This window comes from Capricornis sumatraensis, chromosome 16 (genome assembly GCF_032405125.1).
Source record: "Capricornis sumatraensis isolate serow.1 chromosome 16, serow.2, whole genome shotgun sequence".
Taxonomy (NCBI): domain Eukaryota; kingdom Metazoa; phylum Chordata; class Mammalia; order Artiodactyla; family Bovidae; genus Capricornis; species Capricornis sumatraensis.
The window spans coordinates 26,348,557-26,374,492 of record NC_091084.1 but is presented as its reverse complement, the minus strand read 5'-3'; the positions used below and the strand labels follow the sequence as shown (position 1 = coordinate 26,374,492).

The 25,936-nt window shown below is 39.3% G+C and overlaps 1 protein-coding gene across 1 annotated transcript in view; it reads right to left on the bottom strand.

Moving 5' to 3' along the window:
- The window catches only part of HTR3B (5-hydroxytryptamine receptor 3B), a 40,746-nt gene that overhangs the window by 8,423 nt on the left and 6,387 nt on the right, over positions 1–25,936 (bottom strand). Inside the window, exons 4-7 of the mRNA XM_068987965.1 lie at positions 7,538–7,582; positions 6,964–7,073; positions 5,819–5,988; positions 5,155–5,312 (exon numbers count right to left, since the gene is read on the bottom strand). Coding sequence (XP_068844066.1) covers positions 5,155–5,312; positions 5,819–5,988; positions 6,964–7,073; positions 7,538–7,582 — 483 coding nt within the window. The remainder of the gene's footprint in view (positions 1–5,154; positions 5,313–5,818; positions 5,989–6,963; positions 7,074–7,537; positions 7,583–25,936) is intronic.

Sequence of the window (25,936 nt, the reverse complement as noted above, 5' to 3'; positions counted from 1 at the left end):
CACTTCTCTGCAGCTCATGTCAGAGGCAGTGACCCCCGTATACCAGCGGAATGGTACATCACCAGCTCGGCAAGACACTGCTCTCTGCAGAACTGCCCCTACCTACAGCCCATCATTTCTAATGGACTAAAGGAGCTGGTGCCTTTAAATTCCACAGAAAGGGAAGAAAAAGCACTTTAGTTTCAGTCTGTGTTCTCCATTAGACACCCTTCAGGTGTTAGCAATATTATGCCACAATTTCATTATCCATTAAAGCCAGGTAATAATAAGTACACAAAGGTATTTGGAGCCTATTGATGTTAATGAAAGAGATCAATCTAATTCAGAATGTGTGTGTGGAGAGCTCCTTGGAGATGGAATAGGCCCCAAGGTTAGCCTCTAATTGCCTCCTTGATGATAGACCCCACCAGTACTCAATTTTGCATGACCGTCTTTATGACATAGTTGGAATTTTGACGCCCAGACTCACGCTTCATACAGAAGCCCATTTTCCTCCTCTCCCAAGCCCCTCCCAACATTCCCAATTCAGAAAGAACGGGAAAGTTGCTGCCATTTAAGTAAGATCCTTGTGCAAGAGTGAGAGCTTCTTGGATCTAGACCATGGGTCGAGTTGGTTTAGCAGAAAGTCCATGATTCACCCTGGAGGGTTTCTAGGGGTCCAAATTCTCTCTTTCTCTCTCTCTCTCTCTCTCTCTGGAGTGACCTGTAGAGCTTGGAAGGATCTTCTATCAAGTTTATGAGCTGCATTCAATCGATATCTCAACAAAATTAATCTAATCTAGAAAGGAAAATTACATCTGAAAAATAGGATATATGAGGCATATTCCTTCCACAAATGCCCCTCTTCATTTTTCTAGGAGTCTCCTATAGGTCTCCCAATTCCTGCTCACATGAGCATATCCGGGAGAGGATATCTGGGGTCAGGGCTCACTATAGTTCCCACAACTGTTTGCCAGTTTGCATCCAATGCATGCATGCTAAGTCACTTCAGTTGTGTCCAACTCTTTGCAACCCCATGAACTGTAGCTTGCCGAGTCCTATGTCCAAGGATACTGGAGTGTGTTGCCATGCCCTCCTCCAGGGGATCTTCCTGACTCAGGGATCAAACTGGCCTCTCTTATGTCTTGTGCCTTGGCAGATGGCTTCTTTACCACTAGCACCACTTGGGAAGCCCTTGCATCCAACAAGAGTTCTCAAGTATCATTTCTACCTCCACATACTTCTACCATCATTCTTTAGAAAACAGAAAAGAAACAAAACAGTGCCAGACACGGGCTTCCCCGGTGGCTCAGTGGTAAAGAATCTGCCTGCCAATGCAGGAGACACAAGTTTGATCCCCAGTCTGGGAAGATCCCACATGCCACAGAGTAACGAAGCCCATTCACCACAACTATTGAAGCTGTGCTCTAGAGCCGGTGAGCCGCAACTTCGGAAGCCCGAGCACTCTGGAGCCCGAGCTCCACAAGAGAAGCCCCAGCAATAAGAAGCCCGAGCGCACACCAACCAGAGAGTGGCAGCCATGCAGCAGCGAAGACCCAGCGCAGCCGTGAATAAATAGATAAAATAACTTTAAAAAAGGCACTGCCGTACAGAAATTGAATGCTCATCCTGTTTCTGGGAACCAGCGCCTCCAACAGTGTACTGAAGGAAGCCTCCCCTCCTGTGGCCACTGGCTCGGGCACCAGGCTGCACACAGCGTCTGTGCCTCTGCTCTGGGCTCCCTGTGGAATGCAGCCTGACTCCAAGGTGTCAGCGGTGCTCTCTGATCAACAATACACGTCCTGGAGCCACAGACAGATGGCGCGTTAGCAGGAACCAGCGGGCACCCGAAGCATTTGATTCAGTGTCAGCGGCAGCGTGTACATCAGGCCCAGGCGGAACATGCATTTAGATCTTTGTTCCTCCTTCTGCCGTCACCCTGCTTATTTAACTTCTATGCAGAGGACATCATGAGAAACACTGGGCTGGAAGAAGCACAAACTGGAATCAAGATTGCCGGGAGAAATAGCAATAACCTCAGATATGCAGATGACACCACCGTTATGGCAGAAAGTGAAGAGTAACTCAAAAGCCTCTTGATGAAATTGAAAGAGGAGAGTGAAAAAGTTGGCTTAAAGCTCAACATTCAGAAAACAAAGATCATGGCATCTGGTCCCATCCCTTCATGGCAAATAGATGGGGAAACAGTGGAAACAGTGTCAGACTTTATTTTTTTGGGCTCCAAAATCACTGCAGATGGTGACTGCAGCCCTGAAATTAAAAGACGCTTACTCCTTGGAAGGAAAGTTATGACCAACCTTGATAGCATATTGAAAAGCAGAGACATTACTTTGCCAACAAAGGTCCCTCTAGTCAAGGCTATGGTTTTTCCAGTGGTCATGTATGGATGTGAGAGTTGGACTGTGAAGAAGGCTGAGCACCGAAGAATTGATGCTTTTGAACTGTGGTGCTGGAGAAGACTCTTGAGGGTCCCTTGGACTGCAAGGAGATCCAACCAGTCCGTTCTGAAGGAGATCAGCCCTGGGATTTCTTTGGAGGGAATGATGCTGAAGCTGCAACTCCAGTACTTTGGCCACCTGATGCGAAGAGTTGACTCATTGGAAAAGACTCTGATGCTGGGAGGGATTGGGGGCAGGAGGAGAAGGAGAAGACAGAGGATGAGATGGCTGGATGGCATCACTGACTCGATGGACATGAGTTTGAGCGAACTCCGGGAGATGGTGATGGACAGGGAGGCCTGGCGTGCTGCGATTCATGGGGTAGCAAAGAGTCGGACACGAATGAGCGACTGGACTGAACTGAACTGAACTCTGCTGTATCTGTCCCCAGCCCCGTGCTGGGCAGCCAGGATGGAGACACAGCAGGTGATTAGATTAAGAGGAAGCTGGCCTTTTGCTGTCAGGACCCCGGCCGGTCCAATGTGGGCAGGAAACTGGGCTCTGAATTTCACATCATTGCCTAAAGGTTGTTGAAGGAGACCAAGGTGACTTGACTACTCAGTTCAGAGCTGGCTATCTGGCATGGAGCAACGAAGAGAACATGAGCCATCACTGTGCACGTAGCGGGAACAGGGGAGTCGCGGAGGCTGGGAGAGGTCAAGGGCGCGAAGAACTGACCTGGAGAGTCACTCAGTCTACTTTGTCTTCCAGAGTTGCAGAACTGTTCCTGAGTTCGGCTCCCTGCCTCACCAAGCACGATCGGCGACTCTTCTCAGGATTCTGCTCCTGAGAGCCAGGGTGGAAGGCAACCCCCCACCCACCCAACCACCCACTGTAGCCCGCACGGCAACAGAACCCTGGGAAAAGCTCCCAGAGCAAGAAATCGGTTCACTGCCCTCTCCGGCTGCGCTCAGCGGAAACACTGAATGGAGAAGAAGCATGGCGGGGAAGACAGCAAAGAAACGCGGACCTGTTGTTCCCTGTGATTCAGGGAAGCCTCTCCTCTCTTTAACAATATTTTATGCCTGTGCTCATTATATTTAAAATGGAGCTAGGACACAGAAAAACTTGACCACCATTGAGAAGACGATATTTAGGGTAGAGGGTGACATGTAACTACAAATAGCGGCTGCGCTATGGAGAGGTGGGGAGCGAGCGTGTGCGCGCGCACTCCCACACTCGGGCTTGCCTGCCCCTTCTCGCGTCTTTGTTTGTCTCCTCCGTGCAGTGTAGGTAATGGTGTGTGCAGCCTTCTCCGGAGTGCTTGGTAGGTGACTGTGTTCCACCTTGCACGTGCTACTCCCTCACATTTCCCTTTAATGCTCTCCATTATTCGGGCTGCATTAATAATGTTTGCAGGCTGATATCTTTAAAATTAATGAGGTGTTTACTCTGAGCCAAGAAACTCATTGAAATTAAAAAAGCTTTCTTTTCCACCGCCGCCCCCCCCTTCCCTCGGTAAAAAAGTGGACAAACAAGCCACAATGTAAGCTTTGCTAAAACAACAAGTAGAAGAGGCAAGGACTCAAGCCCTACCGCAAGGAAGGCGTGAACTGGGGTTAGCTGGTGCCCAGCATTATACATCAGTCAGGTTCAAATCACAGCTGTATTTAAGAGGCCTTGTTTTAACAAGTGCTTTACTAGAAAACTGCATACCACACCTTCTAACCAATGGAGGGTTTCTGTGCCCTCAAAAATTGCTTATTTCACCACCACCATCCTCCTTAGCAGGTAATTATCCATTATAACCATAGCACCTTAGTGTATTTTTTCCTTCTTATTCAAAAGGTTTATTTCTAGGAGAATTCAGCTGTGCTTAATCCTGACCTGTCTGTAGTCTCTAGCTTTCGGTCAGATTACCTGGTCTAAAGGACCCTCCCACCCCTCAGCTACCACCATCACTAGCTGACTTTGTGCAGAAAAGCAGGGTTGAACACTAATGACAAGTCTACTGGCTGCAGAAACTTGCTGCAGACCACATGTCAGGATGGTTTGTCGGGAGGGAAGGAGGAACGGTGCCCCTGGACTGCAAAGCAGCAGGCTTTACTGTCCTGCTCCCACTGCCCCCTCCAGGCAACAGTGGACACATTTCCCCAGGAACAATGCAGCCAAAAGCATTCCTGGTGGCGCATCTGAGAAGCCTGGGTTCTTATCAGGTCCGTGCTGAGCAGCTGTACTTCTCAGATCTGGAAACCACCAGCGGTCTCTGAGGATCCTGCTGGTGACAGGTTAGCTAATCCCTCAAGAAACTTAAGTTAATAATATGATAATTTTATGCATTTGCATCTGGAATAATTAATAATTTACTTAATGTCACACAGGACATTCATACTGAAGAGACATTTTTCTCCTAATTTTGGTTGCTGTGTGTGGGTTTCTTCTTTCTTTCTTTTTGCTTCTCAGTAGCAATTAGAAGTGAGAATGTTATATGTGCTGAAAGGGGTGAGGACTCCTGCTGCAGTGGCTGGTTCGGGGCTGTGTGTCTGAAAACCATCCTCTTTATGTTCATGAATGTAACCGCTCCAGCAGGAGTCTAGGATCTAAGGCTGAACCTCTGGGCTCAGATGCAAATGGATGTCTGGAGCCATCCAAATCAGCTGTGCTTAGGTGATACGAATGAGAAGATGCAGGAGAGCAGAGATTGCCCAGCCTGATAGGGGAGGTGAAAGACTGCACAGAAGTGGGCAACAGGGACAGGAAGAGGGGTGGAACCTACATTGAACTGAATCTGTGCAAGATCTCCAGCGCTGTTCTGCAGGATGCGGTAGGTTGAGGACACAGAAAGAAGTTCCCACTCACTGTCATTCAAAAATGCCTTTCGGTCATGTGTAATGTCTTCTGTGCTTCTCAGGAAGGCCAGGTCTACATCTTCCACTGAAAATAACAGAAACAGTTGATTTCCCATAGAAACAGGCACCAAAGACAACCCACTTTTCTAATTCCCAATTAAAACCCTTCCTTTTAATTCTTGCTCCCATATGGACAGTCTTACTGAGATGGGGTTCAATATACCATTTTGAATTAGGGGTAATGATGAGGAACAAAAACTTTCTGGTCGTGAAAAAAAAGCAGCTATGAACTGAGGGTTTGCACTCCATTGTCTGTAGAATGAGAATTCTGTAACGTTCTCAGTGGCAATGGAGGCCTAATGTGTTTTCAAACCAACAGCAGCAAAGGGCCCTATCTCTGGGCACAGTACTGTGGTTAGTCTGAATTGCACCAGGAGCCAAATAACGGCAAGAAGATTTTAGATTTATAAAAAGCCAGTTATGTGCAAAAATAAAATCAATTGAGGGACCACGTAACATAATTTCACCTTTGTGTGCCCACCCAGCACAAGTGTGTTTGCCCACTAGCAGACTACACTTCTCATGACTTACCTGTGTGCAGAATGCTACTGAAGGTTAGGCTGCAATTCTGGACATCAAATGGAAAAGCATATGTCTCCAAATTGCATGCAGAGACCACCTGGATGGGCTTGGAGTGTTTAATGGTCCCAGATGAGTTCACATAGACATAGGGAAGGTCAGGTGATCTTTCAATGTCCACACTGTGTGAAACAGAAGAGATCTTGTTGTTACAGAGTGAGCTTTTGTCATTTTAATACGTAAACAGAACTGATTATGAGATAGTAGTGACCATATATCATCCCAGACTAGCCCAGAAGTGCAAAGACTGAATCACATTGTCCATGAGACAGTCATCTGGCAAACGTCGGTTCATCGATGACAGCCTCACGGGCCAACTCACTTGCTACTGTTAAAACAAAGATATAATCCAAGGGCAACATCAAGCATTAGCAATCAAATCTTTATCTTAAAGGGCTTCCCAGGTGGTGCTATGGCAACACACTCCAGTATTCTTGCCTAGATAATCCCACATACAGAGGGGCTTGGTGGGCTGCTGTCCATAGGGTCACACAGAGTCGGACACGACTGAAGCAACTTAGCATGTATGCATGCATTGGAGAAGGAAATGGCAACCCACTCCAGTATTCTTGCCTGGAGAATCCCATGGACAGAAGAGCCTGGTGGGCTGCTGTCTATGGGGTGACACAGAATTGGGCACGACTGAAGCGACTTAGCAGCAGCAGCAGCAATCAAATCTTTATCTCAAAGGGCTTCCCAGGTGGTGCTATTGGTAAAGAACCTGCTTGCCAACGCAGGAGATGGAAGAGATGCAGATTCAATCTCCGGGTTGGGAGGATCCCCTGGAGGAGGGCATGGCAACCCACTCCAGTACTCTTGCATGGAGAATTCCATGGACAGAGGAGCCCAGTGGGCTACAGTCCATGGGATTGCAAAGAGTTGGACATGACTGAAGGAACTTAAGATGCATGCACACACTGTATCTTGAATGATGTCAACTTATGGTTTTGATACTGCTAACCTGAATGCTCCCAACAATACAGCTCCTCTTCAAGTTGAAAAACAAAAAATAGTAACAATGTCTGAAAGGCAGCAGCAACTGGCTTGAGTATTCTAAGCAGTCTACACCCCACAGAAACACAACCCAACACACTTACTACTCATTTATGATGATATCAGGGGCCCAGATGGCACTTAGAGGTAGAGAGATCTCTCTAATCTCATCAAACATGCTGGAGTTCCAGGATAAAAACTCATCATCCCAAACCTGTAGCCAAAAAGAAAATGTCACAAAGAGGCAATGTCAGCCCCATCAAAGAACTGAAGAGGAATTTGAATGAATAACTCAATTGATCAGCCTGTTGCTACTATCTGTTAGGGGAGAGGAGTTCTCACCCAGTTCCTAAAGATGTTTGCCCTAATCAGAAACAACAGCCATATATCTTACTCAGATTCTAATAAATCAGGTCTGCTGCACATGTAAGGAACTTTAAAAGGAAAGATAATATCTATTCCTGGGACTTCCCTGGCAATCCAGTGGTTAAGACTTAGAGCTTTCACTGCAGGGGGCATGAGTTTGATCCTTGGTCAGGGAAATAAGATCCCACATGCCACATGGTGTAGCCAAAAAAAAAAAAAAAAGAAATATCTATTCTTTCAAATAATTACATTTTTCAGCAGATCAATTTCAGGAGTCCAGCATGCATAGAAGGAAAAAAAATAATCATTTACCTCACGATACCATATGCTTGTCTTTAATTTTTGATTCTGTGTATCCTGCAAAGCAAAGATTAAATACACACCAAATCTTAGAGAGTCAGTAAATCAAAGCCCAATTCAACAGTATGACAATTTAGAGGAAGAAAATTGCATCCAAGTAAATAATGCTGATTTTAAAACATTACCTTGACTCTTTAAGATCTGAATATTCCCAGTTATTTATTACATACACCTGTTGCTATAAGCTTTACTGCATTATCTATGACAAAATGATGCTTTAACTGCACTTGACATGTTAAATGATTTGCTAATCTCTTTCCTACTTTAATAGTTACTCTGCCATTAATCAGACTAAAAGATGATATATAGTTATAGACAATTCTGGACTAAAAAGATGAGACCAAGCTCTTATCTGTAATTAAGATGTTATTCCTAATCTTTGAATGAGTATTATTAATATTTCACTTGCCATTGGCAGCCTTTCCTGTTGTTACCTTATGTTTGGATTTCTCTGCTTATAAAACAGACTGAATGAGCTTAATCCAAGTGAGGTATATTTTTGATGATACAAATAGATGTGATTTCCCCATTCTGCAATGAATCAGCAATTAAAAAGGCAAAGACCCCCAAAAACAAAAAAAAATCCTTTTCATTAAATTTTTTTCATACTGAATCTAGTAAAAAAAACCAAAAACATGCTATAGTTACTATGTTCTTAGGGATTAAAAGAAAAGGAATATTTCATACCACATTCAAACATTAACTCAAAATGGATCATAAACCTAAACGTAAGAGCTAAAACTACAAAACTCTTAGAACAAAACATAGGAGTAAATATTCATGACTTTGAATTAGGCAATAATTTCTTAGATAAGACTCCATAAGCACAAGCAACAAAACGAGCAGTAAATGGGACTTCATCAAAATTTAAAACTACTGCGCTTTAAAGTCCAATGACAGGAAGTCGATGACAATCCCCATTGTGGGAGAAAATACTTGCAAATCACATAGCTAGTAAGGGGTTTGTATCTAGAATATATAAAGAACTCTTATAGCTCAACAATAAAGATAAGTAATCAAAATTTAAAATGAGCACCAAAGAACATAATATAGTGAGAAGGAAACTCATGGAATGTGAGAAAATATTTGTGAATCATATAGCTGATAAAGGGTTATTATCCCGAATATTAAAGAACTTTTACAACTCAAAACCAAAATCCTTATATAAGAATGGACAAAAGACTTGAACAGACATTTGTCCAAAGTAGATATTCAAATGGCAATAAACACAGGAAAATATGCTCAGCATCATAGCTATGGACCAAACTGTGTTCTTTCAAAATTCATATATGGCTGTATTTGGAGATAGGACTGTCAGGAGATAACTAAGGTAAAATGAAGTCACAAGGGTGGGCCCTCTTCCAAGAGGCTTGGTGGCCTTAGAAAAAGAGGAAGAGAGAATGATCTCTTTCTCCTTCATATGAAGACACAGTGAGAAGGAAGCCATCTGCAAGCTGGAAAGACAACTTTTACTAGGAACCAAATTGGCCAGAACTTTGATCTTGAACTTTCCAGATTCCCAAACTGTGAGAAATAAATTTCTGTTGTTTCAGTCACCATGTCTATGATATTTGTTATGGCAGTCAGAGTCAGAGCTGGCTTATATAATCTCTAATCACTAGGGAAATACAAATCAAAATCCACGATGAAATACCATTTCACTCTCATTAGGATGGCTACTTTGTTTTTTAAGCAGAAAGTAAGTGTTGGTGAGGGTAATTGGAATTCTTGTGCACTATTGTTGGGAACGTAAAATGGTGCAGCTGCTATGGAGAACAGTGTGCCATTCGTAAAAACTTAAAAATAGAACTACTGCATGGTCCAGCAATTCCACTCCTTGGCATTTACCCAAAAGAACTGGAAACAAGAACTAGGACAGATATTTGCACATCCGTGTTCACGGCAGCATTAGTCACAGTTGCCAAGGGGTGGAAGCAACACAAGTGTCCATCAGTGGAGGGATGAATGAACAAAATGTAGTGCATACATACAATGGAATATTACTCCGTCTTTAAAAGAAAGGAAATTCTGACACGTGCTACACTATGGATGAACTTGAAGTCTTTATGCTAAGTCACAAAGTAAGCCAGTGACAGAAGGACAAGGGGATTCCAGCATACACTAAGTCTAGGTACTTAAACCAGTCAAATTCAGAGAGACAGAAAGTAGAATGATGATTGCCAGGGGCTGGGAAACGGGGAGTTGGTGTTTAATGGGTAGAGAGTTTCAATTTTGGAAGATGAAGAGTTTTGGAGATGGACGTGGTGATGATTGTACAACAATGAGCATGTACTTAGTGCCATTGAACTGCACACTTAAAAAAATGGTTAAGATGGTAAATTTTATATTATGTGTATTTTACCACAACAAAAATAATTATTTAGGGACTTCTCTAGCAGTCTAGTGATTGAGTCTCCGAACTTCCAATGCAGGAGGTATAGGTTTGAATGATCAGGGAACTAAGATCCCACATGCTGTGCGGCCAAAAAAAATTTTTTTAATGACTACTCAATATTCTGCAATAACCTAAATGGGAAAAGCATCTGAAAAAGAATAGGTATGTATATGTATAACTGAATCATTTTGCTGTATACCTGAAATGAATACAATATTGTAAATCAACTATATTCCAATACAAATTTGAAAAAAAAAATGAGCAAAGGACTTGAATAGATATTTCTCCAAAAGAAATATACAAATGTGGCCAATTAGCACTTGAAAAGATGCTCAACATCATTAGTTATTAGGGAAATGCAAATCAAAACCACAATGAGATACCACTCTATCCCACTAGGATGAAGAAAATTAAAATAACAAGTGTTAGGAAGAATGTTGAAAATTGGAGCCTCATACATTGTTAGTGGGATTTTAAAGTTGTGCAGCCACTTTGCAAAACAGTATGGTAGTTCCTTAAAATGTTAAATATAGAGTTAACATATGACCTAGCAATTCCACTCCTAAGTGAATAATCAAGAGACTTGAAAACAAGTCCACACACTCAAAAAAACCTGTACAGAAAAAAAAAAAGCAAACCTGTACAGGAATGTTCACAGCAGTTAAAAAGTAAAAATAAGCCAATGCCCATCAGCTGATGAATGGATAAACAAAATTAGTATATATCCACTCAATAGAATATTTTCCAGCACTAAAAAGTAATGAAATATGATATATGCTACAATGTAGATGAACCTTGAAGACATTATGCTAAATGAAAGAATTCAGTCACAAGAGGCCATTTATCGTAAGACACCATTTATATGAAACGTCTAGAATAGGCAGCTCTATAGAGGTAAAAATTAGATTAGTGTTTGCCTAGGGCTGGTGGGGATGGGATGCAGGATGTGACTGCTAACGGTATGAAGGCTCTTTTTGAAGTGATAAAATGCTCTGAAATTAGATATTGGTGATGGTTGCACAACTCTGTGAATACACTGCTGCTGCTACTGCTGCTAAGTCGCTTCAGTCGTGTCCGACTCTGTGCGACCCCATAGACGGCAGCCCACCAGGCTCCCCTGTCCCTGGGATTCTCCAGGCAAGAACACTGGAGTGGGTTGCCATTTCCTTCTCCAATGCATGAAAGTGAAAAGTCAAAGTGAAGTCGCTCAGTCGTGCCCAACTCTAGCAACCCCAAGGACTGCAGACCACCAGGCTCCTCCGTCCATGGGATTTTCCAGGCAAAAGTACTGGAGTGGGGTGCAATTGCCTTCTCTGGTGAATATACTAAAACCACTGAATTGTATACTTTAAATAGATGAATTTTGTAGTTAGGTTATACATCAATAGAGTTGCCATTTAAAAAATGTATTAATAGAGAGAAAGGAAACCATTTTTGTTGTTGTTGTTTACTTTTTTAAATTTAAATTTATTTATTTTAATTGGAAGCTAATTACTTTACAATATTGTATTGGTTTTGCCACACATCAACATGAATCCGCCACGGGTGTACACGTGTTCCCCATCCTGAACCCCCCTCCAGCAGGGAGAAGGGAGGAGCGCTCCCTGTACCATCCCTCTGGGTCATCCCAGTGCACCAGCCCCAAGCATCCTGCATCCTGCATCGAACCTAGACTGGCAATTTGTTTCTTATATGAATATATAATATACATGTTTCAATGCCATTCTCCCAAATCATCCCACCCTCTCCCTCTCCCAGAGTCCAAAAGACTGTTCTATACATCTGTGTCTCTTTCGCTATCTCGCATATAGGGTTATTGTTACCATCTTTCTAAATTCCATATATATGCGTTAGTATACGGTATTGGTGTTTTTCTTTCTGGCTTACTTCACTCTGTATAATCGGCTCCAGTTTCATCCATCTCATTAGAACTGATTCAAATGTATTCTTTTTAATGGCTGAGTAATACTCCATTGTGTATATGTACCACGGCTTTCTTATCCATTCATCTGCTGATGAGCATCTAGGTTGCTTCCATGTCCTGGCTATTATAAACAGTGCTGCGATGAACATTGGGGTACACGTGTGTCTTTCAATTCTGGTTTCCTCAGTGTGTATGCCCAGCAGTGGGATTGCTGGGTCATAAGGCAGTTCTATTTCCAGTCTTTTAAGGAATCTCCACACTGTTGAAAACATTTCCAGGGAATGTATATGTAAGAAGGCTGATACAGACTACAGACAAATCCATTTCTTCCCATGGGCTTCCCTGATAGCTCAGTTGGTAAAGAATCTGCCTGCAATGCAGGAGACTCCAGTTCGATTCCTGGGTCAGGTAGATCCCCTGGAGACGGGATAGGGTACCCATTCCAGTATTCTTGGGCTTCCCTTGTGCTGGTAAAGAAGTCGCCTGCAATGCAGGAAACCTGAGTTTGATCCCTGGGTTGGGAAGATCCCCTGGAGAAGGGAAAGGCTACCCACTCCAGTATTCTGGCCTGGAGAATTCCATGAACTGTATGGGGTCGCAAAGAGTTGGACACAACTGAGCAACTTTTTCACTTTTACAATCCATCATTAAAAGTTGCATTATTCAAAGAGAATAGAGATATAGAAAATTCAAGATGAAAATATGTAAAATAAAATGTGAAACGCTCCTCCTGTTGATTTTGGTTCAAAGGTAAAGAGTCATTTAAGTAACATTTGTACTTCTGTAATATTAAGTATAATACCAGTTTCAGTAAAACAATGGAGCTGGGGAGTTATGGCATGAAAGCAAATACACAGGTCCATTTTCTTCCCTAGAACAAGATACATTAAATTAATTTTCCAGGGAATTATCCAACCACATCAAAGATATATGATGTTTGTGCATAGGGTCAAGACTACCACTGTCCTCAGTCCAGGTTGGGTGGGGCTAGGGAGGCGCTATCGATATTTGCTCTTTGGAGGGGGTGCACCTGGAATTGTGCGATACTCAAGACTATACAGGTGTGCACAGGGGGTGGCATAGTTTGAAAGAGAAACAATAAACTTTTAAAGTTCCCCTTTTCTGAAATCAAGAAAGCAAGTTGTTATTGCATAAATATTTCTAGGTACCTTCAGAAAAAAAGGATGGTTCACAAATACAGTAACCCATTACAGTTGTTCAACAAAGGCTAGCCTGAGTATACTTGCTCTACAGATTTTTGTGAATCTCAAACAGATACTTGGGAAAAGCAGGTTTTAAAATGGTATACACTTGTCCTTCAGAATCCATGGAGGATTGGCTCCAGAGGCTCCAAAACCTTCTTGGTTACCAAAATCTACAGATACTCAAGTTCCTTATGTATAAAACGGAGAGGTATTTGCATAGAACCTACACACATTCTCCTGTATACTTTATATCATCTCTGTGCTGTAATTGCTTATTTGCTTTGGTTGTGTCTGATTCTTTGAGACCCCATGGGCTGTATCTCACCAGGCTCCTCTGTCCATAAGATTCTCCAGGCAAGAATACTGGCAGGGGTTGCCATGCCCTCCTTCAGGGCATCTTCCTGACCCAGGGAATGAACCCACATCTCTTGTGTCTCTCGCTCTGGCAGATGGGTTCTTTACCACTAGCACCACCTGGGAAGCCCAAATCATCTCTAGAATACTCATAATTACCCAATACAATATAAATGCCATGTAAATAGTTGTCAGTGCATGGCAGGCAAATTCAAGTTTTATTTGTTGGAACTTTCTGGAATTTAAAAAATATGTTTATTTTTTATCTAATGGTTAGGACTCCATGCTTTCACTTTGGAGGACCCACGTTCAATCCCTGTCAGGGAACTAAGATCCTACAAGCTGCTGGGTATGGCTAAATAAATAAATAAAAATATTTTCGATGCAGAGTTGGTTCAATCCGCAAATATCTGCAGTCCTCCAGGACTGATTGTACAAAGTGAAAACACTGAATTCACAGCATTTCCCTAAGAAACAGCTTGGAAGACGGACAGAGGGGACTCCCAACCAATATCAGCTCTGTGGGGCTCAGGGCAGGGAGCTTACCTGTGGCCAAAGAATCAAAACATAAAACAGGAGCAACATTGAAATAAATTCAATGACTTAAAAAAATAAGACCTCTAGTGACAGCTCCAGGTTGGGCACACCTCTTTCTTCCAAGTTTCTCTGGCTGAGACAGCCTGAGATAGATCATGTCTCACCCATGAAAGCACAAAAAGACTCCATTCTAGGCTTAGTTGCTTCCCAGGTGGCTCAGTGGTAAAGAATCCTCTTGCTAATCCAGGAGACACGTTTGATCCCTGGGTTGGGAAGATACCCTGGAGGAGAAAAATGGCAACCCACTTCAGTATTCTTGCCAAGGGAGTCTCAAAGAGTTGGACACAGACTGAGTGTCTGAGAGTATATAGGCTTAGTTCCAGTCAACGAGGGTCCCCTCGTCATAGGGAGAAAAGGTCCGGAGTGCAGTTTCCATTACCAAATAATACAGCTTTTCACTACTCTCTCCTAACAAATACACTTTTACATCTACAAAGTGTCCGGACCAGTGTCTTCCCCACTGTGTATCTTGCTGACTCAGTCACATGGCTGGAGAGGAAGGTCTCTATATCCTAATGTTTCCTTTCCACTGTCATTATATCCAGTTTGGTTCTTATTAACTGCCATGTTGATGCCTTGGCTTGTTTCTCTCTTCCTGCCCATCCCTTTGTCACGTTACACATAATAATAGTGTTAAGGATTTTTTTCCTAACATCTTAGAGGGGGTGTCTGGGAGGACTGGTTATTCAGCCCTAAAGAACACAATGTCAAAAAGAAGTCGGAGGCTAAAACTGAAGTCTTTTTTTTTTTTTCATCAAGAGAAACAAGTTTCTCAATGCCAGCTGGTGAACATAATTGGTTCTCTGGTGGCATTATTCACAGCTTTTCCCTCTGTGTATCTCTCTCTCTTTTTTTTTTTTTTCTTTAGATACCTTCCATCCCGCTTGTTAAAAGCAAAGGATATTTCAGAGAATTGGAATTCATTAGTCTTCCTAACAGAGGGAGTCTATTTAGATCTAAATTGGTGGTTAGCAAATATACAGATAATTCCCGCACATTCTTATTTATCTTTCCCAGTTCTGAAGACTATAGAAACAGATGCCTCAACGTCTGGCTGGGAGGCTCTAGTCAATGGACTGGAATACAAAGGTATCTGTGATTCGGAATTGACAAAACTCAATAGAAACAAATGGAAACTCTTCACTGTTGAGTAGATTATCTCTATAATCAGATTTCCCTAAGGTACTCATAATACCCAGAAATTCTAAGACGAGACTGTAGTCTTTCATGTAAATAAAACAGGAGGCAAAACATTATAATGAAAGCGAGGTGCAGTGATGAAAGCCGGGCTGAAAGCTCTTCACTCTAAACAAAAGTTGCCAGCAGTTCAGCTGCTGGCAGATGCATCCAGCAAGTTATCTATTCACATTGGGAATGTCCTTGTCTGAGCAGAATCTGTGAGCAATTTTCCTCAAGTTCTTCAAACCAGTCATGTTTCTGGAACGAACCTAAGGATCAGCCCACCTGAATGTAATATAGACATTTGCAAAGACTAAGTCATTCATAAAGATTCTAGAATTGAATTCACATATCCTAATTAACTGATCAGGCAAATATCTACACAGCTAGCTTTGAAGGAAGGTGTGTATGTGTGTGTGTGTGTGTGTGTGTGTGTGAAGTCACTTCAGTCATTTCCAACTCTTCGCAACCCTATGGACTGTAGCCCACCAGGCTCCTCTGTCCATGGAATTCTCTAGGCAAGAATACTAGAGTGGGTTGCCATGCCCTTCTCCAGGGGATCTTCCTGACCCAGGGATTGAACTGGCATCTCTTATGTCTCCTGCCTTGGCAGGCAGGCTCTTTACCACTGAGCCACCTGGGAAGCCCGAAGTAAGATATATTGTCCTGAATATTGTGGTAAATAGGATCCTGAGTTTGAAAACCCTTCCCTCCAATGGCTATTTTTAAATAATAATAATTATTATTATTATTATTACTGTTGATATAGGTTATGTTTAAATCTTTATTGAATTTGCTACAATATTGCTTCTGTTTTATGTCTTTTTTTGGCCACAAGGCACGTGGATCTTAGCTCCCCCAGGTATTGAACTGGCACCCCCTGCATTGGAAGGTGAAGTCTTAACCACTGGATCACCAGGGAAGTCCCTCAAGTAGCTATTGATACATTAGGGTATGAGACATTTGGGGTTTGCCAGATGGCTCAGTGGTAAAGAATCCGCTTGCCACGCAGGAGATGGTGGTTCAATCCCTGGGTTGATAAGATCCCCTGGAGAAGGAAATGGCAACCCACTCCAGTGTTCTTGCCTGGAAAATTCCGTGGACAGAGGAGCCTGGCGGGCTGCAGTTCATGGGGTCGCAAAGAGTTGGACACAACTTAGTGACTAAACAACAGCGGCATAATGTGTCATTTTAACAGTCAGCTATGTGCATGAAGAAATATACATATTTCATTATATTCAAAGGAAGGAGACATTGCTGCCAGATTGGAGAATTGAGTAAAATTTCTTTTAGGAGCTGAGATTTGAGGGCTATAATCTTTTGTAGATGGAGAATGATAAAGAAGACGCATTCAGTTGAGGAAACAGCAGAATGAACAGGATACAGGCCGGACCCAAGAAGTTCAGGTTCATTGTAACACTGAGTACTCGTAGAAGATAAAGTCAAGACAGGAGATAGGGATGAAACTAGAGGGATGGAATGTAAGATTTTACATAGTTCAGAAGACAAGTTTTCCATATCCAATAAAATGATATGTCTAATACATTCTTGTAAAAAATAGTATATTTCACAACACTGGAGTAAAGCATTATCTTTGAAAAAATAATAGTGTTCTCCTTACCTATCATAATGGCTATGATTTGTTTTCTCTTATTAAGGTGGGAAGAGCTAGACCAAAAATTCAAATTCGATACCTTCAACTAGTTCAGACAAGTGAAACATTAAAAAAAAACACTATTTCAAAAGATATTAATAATTCTCATCTCTTGATGTGACTGTCATGTAAGTGATCTAAAATTGTCAGTTGCCCTGAGGTATTGAGTAGGTAACAAGGAGTGGAGTGGCATGAATTGTATTGTTCTCGAAGCTTTGGCCTACAGGGCATTTCTTTGCACTTATGTGGACAGATTTGGATTTCAGATGTCATGTGGGCAACTAAGCATTGCCAGACCAGAAGCTCCAAGTTCACTGTCATTGATGGAGTGATGCATTAAGTTCTTGCAGAGGCCTAGTGTTTTTATAGTTTATAGCAATGATAATCTCAAGCTTTAAGGGTGTCAAATTATTTGGTTTTGCCCTGGTTTTCAGTAAGTCGTTCAGTGATTATTGTGTTTTTGTAATAAAGACTAAACTTCTAAAAAAAAAACACCTCAATTTGATATTGTTGTTCCAAGGGAAAATATTAATATAAAAACTTTACTCCTTTCCCTTATTTCCAAATAAGCCTGTAAAGGAAACTCTGAGCAATTCTACTTTACCTTCATCAATATGAAGTCAGAAAGTAAAAGGATGAGGAGAGACCTAGAAACCTTTCTTCGTCTCTTACTCAAAGCTGATGTTATCCCCGTGTTGGAGTTTCATGTAACATGGTTCATATCATGTCTTTTTCAAATCATGCTTTTCCCATTGGACAATGTCCAATAAACAATACAGACATAATAACCTACTGACAACTAAATAGCAAGGACTAATGAAATACGCCAAAGCCTTTGTGGATCACAATAAACTGTGGAAAATTCTGAATGAGATGGGAATACCAGACCACCTGACCTGCCTCTTGAGAAATCTGTATACAGGTCAGGAAGTAACAGTTAGAACTGGACATGGAACAACAGACTGGTTCCCAATAGGAAAAGGAGTACGTCAAGGCTGTATACTGTCACCCTACTTATTTAACTTCTATGCAGAATACATCATGAGAAATGCTGGGCTGGATGAAGCACAAGCTGGAATCAAGATTGCCAGGAGAAATATCAATAACCTCAGATATGCAGATGACACCACCCTTATGGCAGAAAGTGAAGAGGAACTAAAAAGCCTCTTGATGAAAGTGAAAGAGGAAAGTGAAAAAGTTGGCTTAAGCTCAACATTCAGAAAACTAAGATCATGGCATCTGGTCCCATCACTTCATGGGAAATAGATGGGGAAACAGTGGAGAAACAGTGTCAGACTTTATTTTTGGGGGCTCTAAAATCACTGCAGATGGTGATTGCAGCCATGAAATTAAAAGACGCTTACTCCTTGGAAGGAAAGTTATGACCAACCTAGATAGCATATTGAAAAGCAGAGGTATTAGCTTGCCAACAAAGGTCCATATAGTCAAGGCTATGGTTTTTCCAGTGGTCATGTAAGGATGTGAGAGTTGGACTGTGAAGAAAGCTGAGCATCGAAGAATTGATGCTTTTGAACTGTGGTGTTGGAGAAGACTCTTGAGAGTCCCTTGGACTGCAAGGACATCCAACCAGTCCATCCCAAAGGAGATCAGTCCTGGGTGTTCATTGGAAGGACTGATGCTAAAGCTGAAACTCCAATACTTTGGCCACCTCATGCGAAGAGCTGACTCATTGGAAAAGACTCTGATGGTGGGAGGGATTGGGGGCAGGAGGAGAAGGGGATGACAGAGGATGAGATGGCTGGATGGCATCACCGACTCGACAGACATGAGTCTGAGTAAACTCCAGGAGTTGGTGATGGACAGGGAGGCCTGGCGTGCTCCGATTCATGGGGTCACAAAGAGTTGGACACGACTGAGCGACTGAACTAAACTAAGCATCTCTTAAGTAGGTGAAGATGCAGTCCCAGAAAATTGTCTCTAAAATTCTAGATCAACATCAAAATAGAAAAGAGATTTAAAGGAGTTTTCTATTGGAGCATTGTGTAAGACTACATTGTGGAGAGTAAGAGTGGGCATTTTCTGTCATTTGATTAAAAAGTATTTTCTAGGATCCTGGATATAGTGCTTTTACTAGTGTGAGTGGGAAAGTAAAGCTGAGTAAAGTGAAACTGTTTGCTAAACGAGGGATTTTGTGTGTGTGCTCCATTTAAATGCACCTGCTTATGAGGAACTAATGAGTAGGGGTTTATCTAAGCTAGAGAAAAATTATGCTAAAATAATTTACATCAGATAAAAAATAATTTGAACCATGGTATAATTTATACTTTTATTTTAAACTATTTTCCATCAATTTCAATACCTGAATCTCAGTCAAAAAATCAGAGTCTGTAATTCATAGCATAGCACTCAAATATTAACGTAGAAAACTACCTCCATTAAAATAAATTAAAGAGAAGTTATTGAATTATTTTAACAAAGTACATTAAAATAATAACATTGTATAGTAGGATACATTATGTATGCAAATATAAAGGGAAAAGGTATGTGGAATTTTACTGTTGTAAGCTTTCTATATTTTATATGAACTATAATAACATTAATTCTAAGCACATTATATTAAGTTAATGATGGCTATGGAAACCCCTAAAATAACATCTAAAAATAATACACAGAGGGACTGCAAAAAAGTCAATTTGATTTTAGAGGAACTAAAATCAAATATTAAAAAATATTTAGTTTATCCCAAATAAGGCAGGATAAGAGGAGCAGAAAACAGATGAGACAGCTAGAAAACAAATAGCAAGATGGTATTCATAAATGGACAAAACATTTCAGTTAACATGCACAGAGTGGCAGGTTAAAACAGCAGTACCCGGGAACTCAGCAACAGCAAGGAGTGAACGATCGGTATACACAGTGACCTGGGTGAACCTGCAGGGAATTATACTGAATGAAAGAAGGCAACCTCAAAGGTAACATACTATATGGTTCCACTTATATAATAGTCTTCAAATAACACAGTTATAAAGATGGAGAAGAGATTTATTGGTTGCCAGGATTTGTCAGAAGAAAGGATTGTGTCTATAAGTGAGCAGTATCAGGGAACCCTGTGCTGAAGATTGTGTAGATCGATGGGGTGGTGGTGGAGGTCACACAAAGCTACACGTGTAATAAAATTACAGAGAAACACACACACAAATACACATACACACAAGTATATGTAATCTAGAGAAATCGGAATAAGCACCAATCTCAATTTTCTAGTATTGCTGCTATACCAAATTTATGCAAGATAAATACAGGGGGCATTGGGTGAAGGCTGAACAGAACCTCTCTATAAATTGACTTGCAACTTTCAATAAATTTATAATTATTTTAAAATAAAAAGTTGGAGAAAAGCAACACCAAACTACTTGCTCTCTCTAAGAAATGACTTTGAAAACAATGCCACAGATACTGAAAATAAAAGGAAGGCAAAATATACACATAAATAAACATAAAAAAAAACTTCAAGAAAAAAAGTATTACCAGAGGTAAAAAAGGGTATTTCATAATGGTAAAAGGTTCTATTTGTCAAGAAGACATATAATCTTAAATGTATATGCATCTAAGAACATGACAGAGAAAGAGACAAACCACAGTTATAGTTGGGGATTTTTATATACCTCTCCGTGAATTAATAGAACAACAACAAAAAGAATTGAAGTTGTAAGAATCCTTAGCAATACTATAAACATTTTTATTGAATTTATATTTATAGAACAGTGTACCCTTCTATTCAACATTGTACTAAAGGTTTGAGCCAGTGCAATAAGCAATGAAAGAAAAGGCATACAAATTGGAAAGAAAGAAGTACAACTTTCATTATCTACAGGCAACATGACCTTCTACATAGGAAATCTGAAAAAATCTACAAAAAGGCTCAAAAATTAATGTAATGACAGGGTCAAGGCCAATATATATAGATCATTTATATTTTGTATGCTAGTGAGAAACAGAAACCTAAAATTAAAATACCATTTATGATAGCATCAAAAATGTGCATTACTTAGAGATTAAATTTAACCAAATATGTACAAAACCAAAAAATGCTAAACATTACACAAAGAATTAAAGAGCTAAACAAATGGAGAGAGACAGTGTTGTCATGGATTAGACATTAAGATTTTGACTCTCCTTTACTTAATCTATAGATTTCATATAACCTCAATAAAAAATGTCAGTCTTAAAAATAGAAATGAGTGAACTAATTCTTAAGTGTGTATCGAAATGTGAAGTACCTTGAAGAGTCAAAACAATTTTAAAACAGAAAATTATGTTTGGAAGACTCACACCACCTGATTTCAAGACTTCTGTAATGTGTAATAATTGACATGATATATTCATGTAAGGAGAAATATATTGACTAGCTGAACAGAATAGAATCCGGAAATAGACTAAAACTGTACAAAGAACTCTTGCAACTCAATAATAAGATAGCAAACAACCCTATTTTTTTTAAAGTAAAAGATTTGAATAAAAGGTAAAAGATTTGAGTGAATACTTCATTTTAAAAGGTAGATAGTTGACAAATAAGCACACAGAGAGATGTTCAACATCATAAGCCTTTAGTGAAATGAGTTTAAAACCACACTGAGATAACCCACAAACCTAACAGAATGGTTAACATTTACAGAGATTGACAATATCAAGTGTGGTAATCATGTGGAGGAACTGAAACTCTCATAATATGCGGGTGGAATATACAATGATACAGCCACTGCGGAAAGCAGTTTGACAGTTTCTTGTAAAGTTAAAATTGCCTTATACAACTCAACAATCCCACTCTCAAGTATTTATCCAAAAGAAGTAAAAACATATGCAAATATTTATAGTGATTTTATTCAAAATTGCTCGAACTCAGAAATAACTCACGTGTCCAACAACTGGTAAATACATAAACAAACTGCAGTACATTTGCACAATGGAATACTACTACTGATACGTGCAACAACACAACATGGATGGATCTCAGAGGCATTATTCTAAGTGAAAGAAGCCAAAAAACAAAGAGGAAAATACACTATGATTCCATTTTTATGAGAAAGGCAAAAACATAGGGAGCAAAATAAAATATGTGGTTGCCAGAGACTGGGGTTAGCAGAGGAAGGGATTGGCTTTAAAAAGATGAGTTTCAGTCTGTATAATATGTATCTCAAATTTTAAAATGCATCAAAAGTTCATAGGATGCAGTTAAATTAGTGTTTGGAGGAAAATTTATAACTTTAAATGCTAAAATTAGGAATGAAAATAGGTTTAAACTCAACAAGACAACTTTCCATTTTAAGAAACTAGACAAAGAAGGACAAATTAAGTGCACAGTAAGCAGAAGAAAGGAAACAAACATAAGAGCAGATAGAAGTGAAATGGAAACTGAAAGGAAAATTCAAAAGCAACATTTGGTTCTTTAAAGAAATAAATTGATAAACAATTTGGCGATACTGGTCAAGAGAAATAAGAAAAAACACAAATTATTAATATGAGGAATGAAAGAGGTAGCATCACTGATGATCCTTTGGACATTAAAAGAATTAAAAGGGAACATTATGAAAAAATAAATTTGCAACTCTGATAAAACAGACAAATTCCTTGAAAAATATAAATTCCAAAAGTGACACAAGAATAGAAAATTTGAAAAAATTGTATATTGTTAGTGAAATTGAATTTATATTTAAAAACCTTCCCACAAAGAAAACTCTAGCCCTAGATGCTTTTACTGGTGAATTCCATCAAACATTAGGGAAAAAAAATTATCTGTATTACACAATTCCTTCAGGAAATTGAGGAGGGAACACTTTTCATCTGGTTTTATAAAACCAACACCAAAAGCAGACAACTACATTACAAGAAATAAAACCATAGCCCAATAGTCCTCATTAACATAGATGCAACCTATCATAAGTAGGAATTCAAATTCAGAAGTATATAAAAAGGTTTACATGTCAGGATCAAGTAGAGTTTATTCTAGGAATGCAGGAGTGGTTTACCATTTGAAAATCAATCAAAAATAATTTACCATATTAACTGCATAAAACAAAAATCATGTGACCATTCAAATTGATTGAGAAAAATACTGGTGTAATTCATAACATTCATGATTTTAAAAATATCTCTCAGTGTACAAAAATAGCAGGGGACTTCTTCAACTTGATAGAGATCATTTATGAAAAATCTAGAGCTAACACCATATTTAACGGTGAAAGATTTTTCCCTGAGGATGGAACAGATACAGATATGTGCTCTCGTCACTCCCATTAACACTGGTAGAGGTCTTGGACAATGCAATAAGACAAGATAAGAAGAATAAAGAGCACACAGATTAAAAAAGGAAGTAGTAAAACTATTTGCAAATGAAATGATTGCATATATAGAAAATAGTAATTTTAAAAGAACTACTGGAATTAGTAAGTGAATTTTGCAAAGTCCCAGGATACAAAGTCAACATACAAAATTAATCCAGTTTCTTTATAATAGCAACAAATAAATAGAACATTTAAAGTTTTAAGTAATATTTATAACAGCATCAAAAATACTATGGAATAAGTTTAATAGAAACATATATGAAACTTCTATGTTAAAAATAATACACTGCTGAAGACCCAAATAAATGGAGAGAAATACCATATTCAACAATTAGAAAACTCAATATTGTTAAAATATCAATTCTCCCGTTAAATTTCTCTGTGGATCTCACAGCATTCCAAACAAACTCCTAGCAGGTTTTTTTTTAAGTAAAATGTGATAAGAATGAATATAAAATTTGAATATAAAATTTATTTGGAAGTACAAAAGACCTAAGAAGTCAAACTATCTTAAGAATAAAGTTCAAGGACACATACTATCTGATTTCAAGATAACAAATAGTCTGACACTTCTCAGTTAACTTAATTTTCAGTCAAGATACCAAAGCAATCCAACGGAAAAAGGGAAACTTTTTAAAAAATGGTGCTGGAACAAATTCTTTCTAAATGCAAAAACAAAACACAAATCAGCAACAATAAAAACCTTGACCTATACTTCACACCATTATAAAAATTAATTCTCAACATATCATAGAATTAATTATAAGGAACTAAAAACAATAAATCTTCTGAAAGAAAATATAGGAAATGTTTTGATGAACATGGAGTAGATTTCTTAAGACAATATCCAGAAAGCACTACCATAAATAAAGGAACTGGTAAAATTGGACTTCATTCAATTTTAAAATTTTGTTCCTCATAAGCTCCATTAGGCAAATGTGTAGGCAAGCCACAGCAGGAGAATATACATTCACAATACATAGATGACACAGGACTTGTATTCAGAACATACAAGCAATTTCTATACATCTATAATAATAATAAAAAACAACCAACACTATAAAAAATAGGAAAAGACTTAAACAGATACTTCACAAGGAAAGATACACAAGTGGTCAATAAGCACATTAGAAAAGAGTCCCTATTTATTAGTCATGGGATGTATAAAATAAACCACAGTGAAATAGTCCTACATGTTTACCATAGTGGCTAAAATTAAACAAAACCAATAATACCTGATGTTGGTGAAGATGTGGGGAAATGAGAACTCTCATAGTTGATGGGTGGGAGTTACAACGTACAATCACTTTCTAAAACAATCTGGCAGTTTCTCATTAAATATATATATATCTATTTTATGAGAAGTGGTGGTTATTCCACTTCTAGGTTTTACATATGTACAGCAAAATACTGTACAGAAATGTTCATAGCTTTATTCGTAATATACTAAAACTGGAAACAACACAAATGCTTATCAACAGGAGAGTGGATAAACAAATCATGGTATAGCCATAACCAAATACTACCTATCAGTAAAAAAGAAAAACTACTATGTACAACATGAATGAACCTCAAAAAACATTTCAATATATGTTAGGTGCAGACAAATACTGTTTGATTCCACTTATATGAGGTACCTAGAACAGCCAAACTCAGAGAGTCAAAAAGTACATTGGTAGATGCTAGGGGCCAGGGGGTAGGGTGGCGTGGAGAAGGTATATGGGGAGTTAGTGTTTGATGGGGACAGAGTTCCAGTTTAGGAAGGTGAAAAATTTCAGAGATGGATGATGATGAAAGTTGCATAATAGTGTGAATGTCCTTAGTGCTACTGAACTGTATAGTTAACTATCATTAAAATGATATGTTTTATATTACTTGGCTTGTACCACAATAAAAAATATTAAAAAATAAATAAACATAGGGAAAAAATTATGCTGAATGAAAAATCCAGACACAAAGTACATACAGCAAATTTTCATTCTTATAAAGTTCCAGAATTGGCAAAAATAATCTATGATGACAGATATCAGAATGGTGGTTTTCCCTGTGGATAGAGGGGATGGTGATTGGAAAAGAAATGGGGGAGATTTGTAAGATGATGGAAATGTTTGATATATGGATAGGGATATGAATTGTGTGGGTACATGCAATTATCAAAACTCATTGAACTGTACATTTAACATCTGTGCATTTCAGTATCTGTATATTATGTCTCAACTGGAAAAAGGTTTTGAAAAGTAAATTGGAAAAAAAATTTGAACTATGTTAACAAGCTCAGTAAAGTCTGATTTTAAAAGAAATCAAAGTAAATCTAGAATCTATTAATATTGAAGACTTTGTAATTAAGAAAAAGGAGAAAGAAGGAGCAGAGATAATTATACAGTCTATCGTCTACTGAGGGTTAACTAAGATCTCTAGTAACTACATGCATTTTCGCATTTAATTCCCACAATAACCCATTTTTCAGCCATAGTAGGAAACACATGCTTTAATAAATAAATCTTTCTACCACCCTTAGCAAATGTCTTAGGTATAAAGTCCCTTAAAAACTCAGGAAACCAAGACATTTTTTTTCTCATTTTAAAATTGCAAGCAGTAAGTTGTAGAAGTTGTTTCATAAACCTCCTGTTACCACCAAGAAATGCGAACCACATAAGATAATATCTATTACCATTTCTGGTTGCAGCGATACTCATAAAATATGTGTGTGACCTACGCCCACAACTCTGAAAGCATCTTAA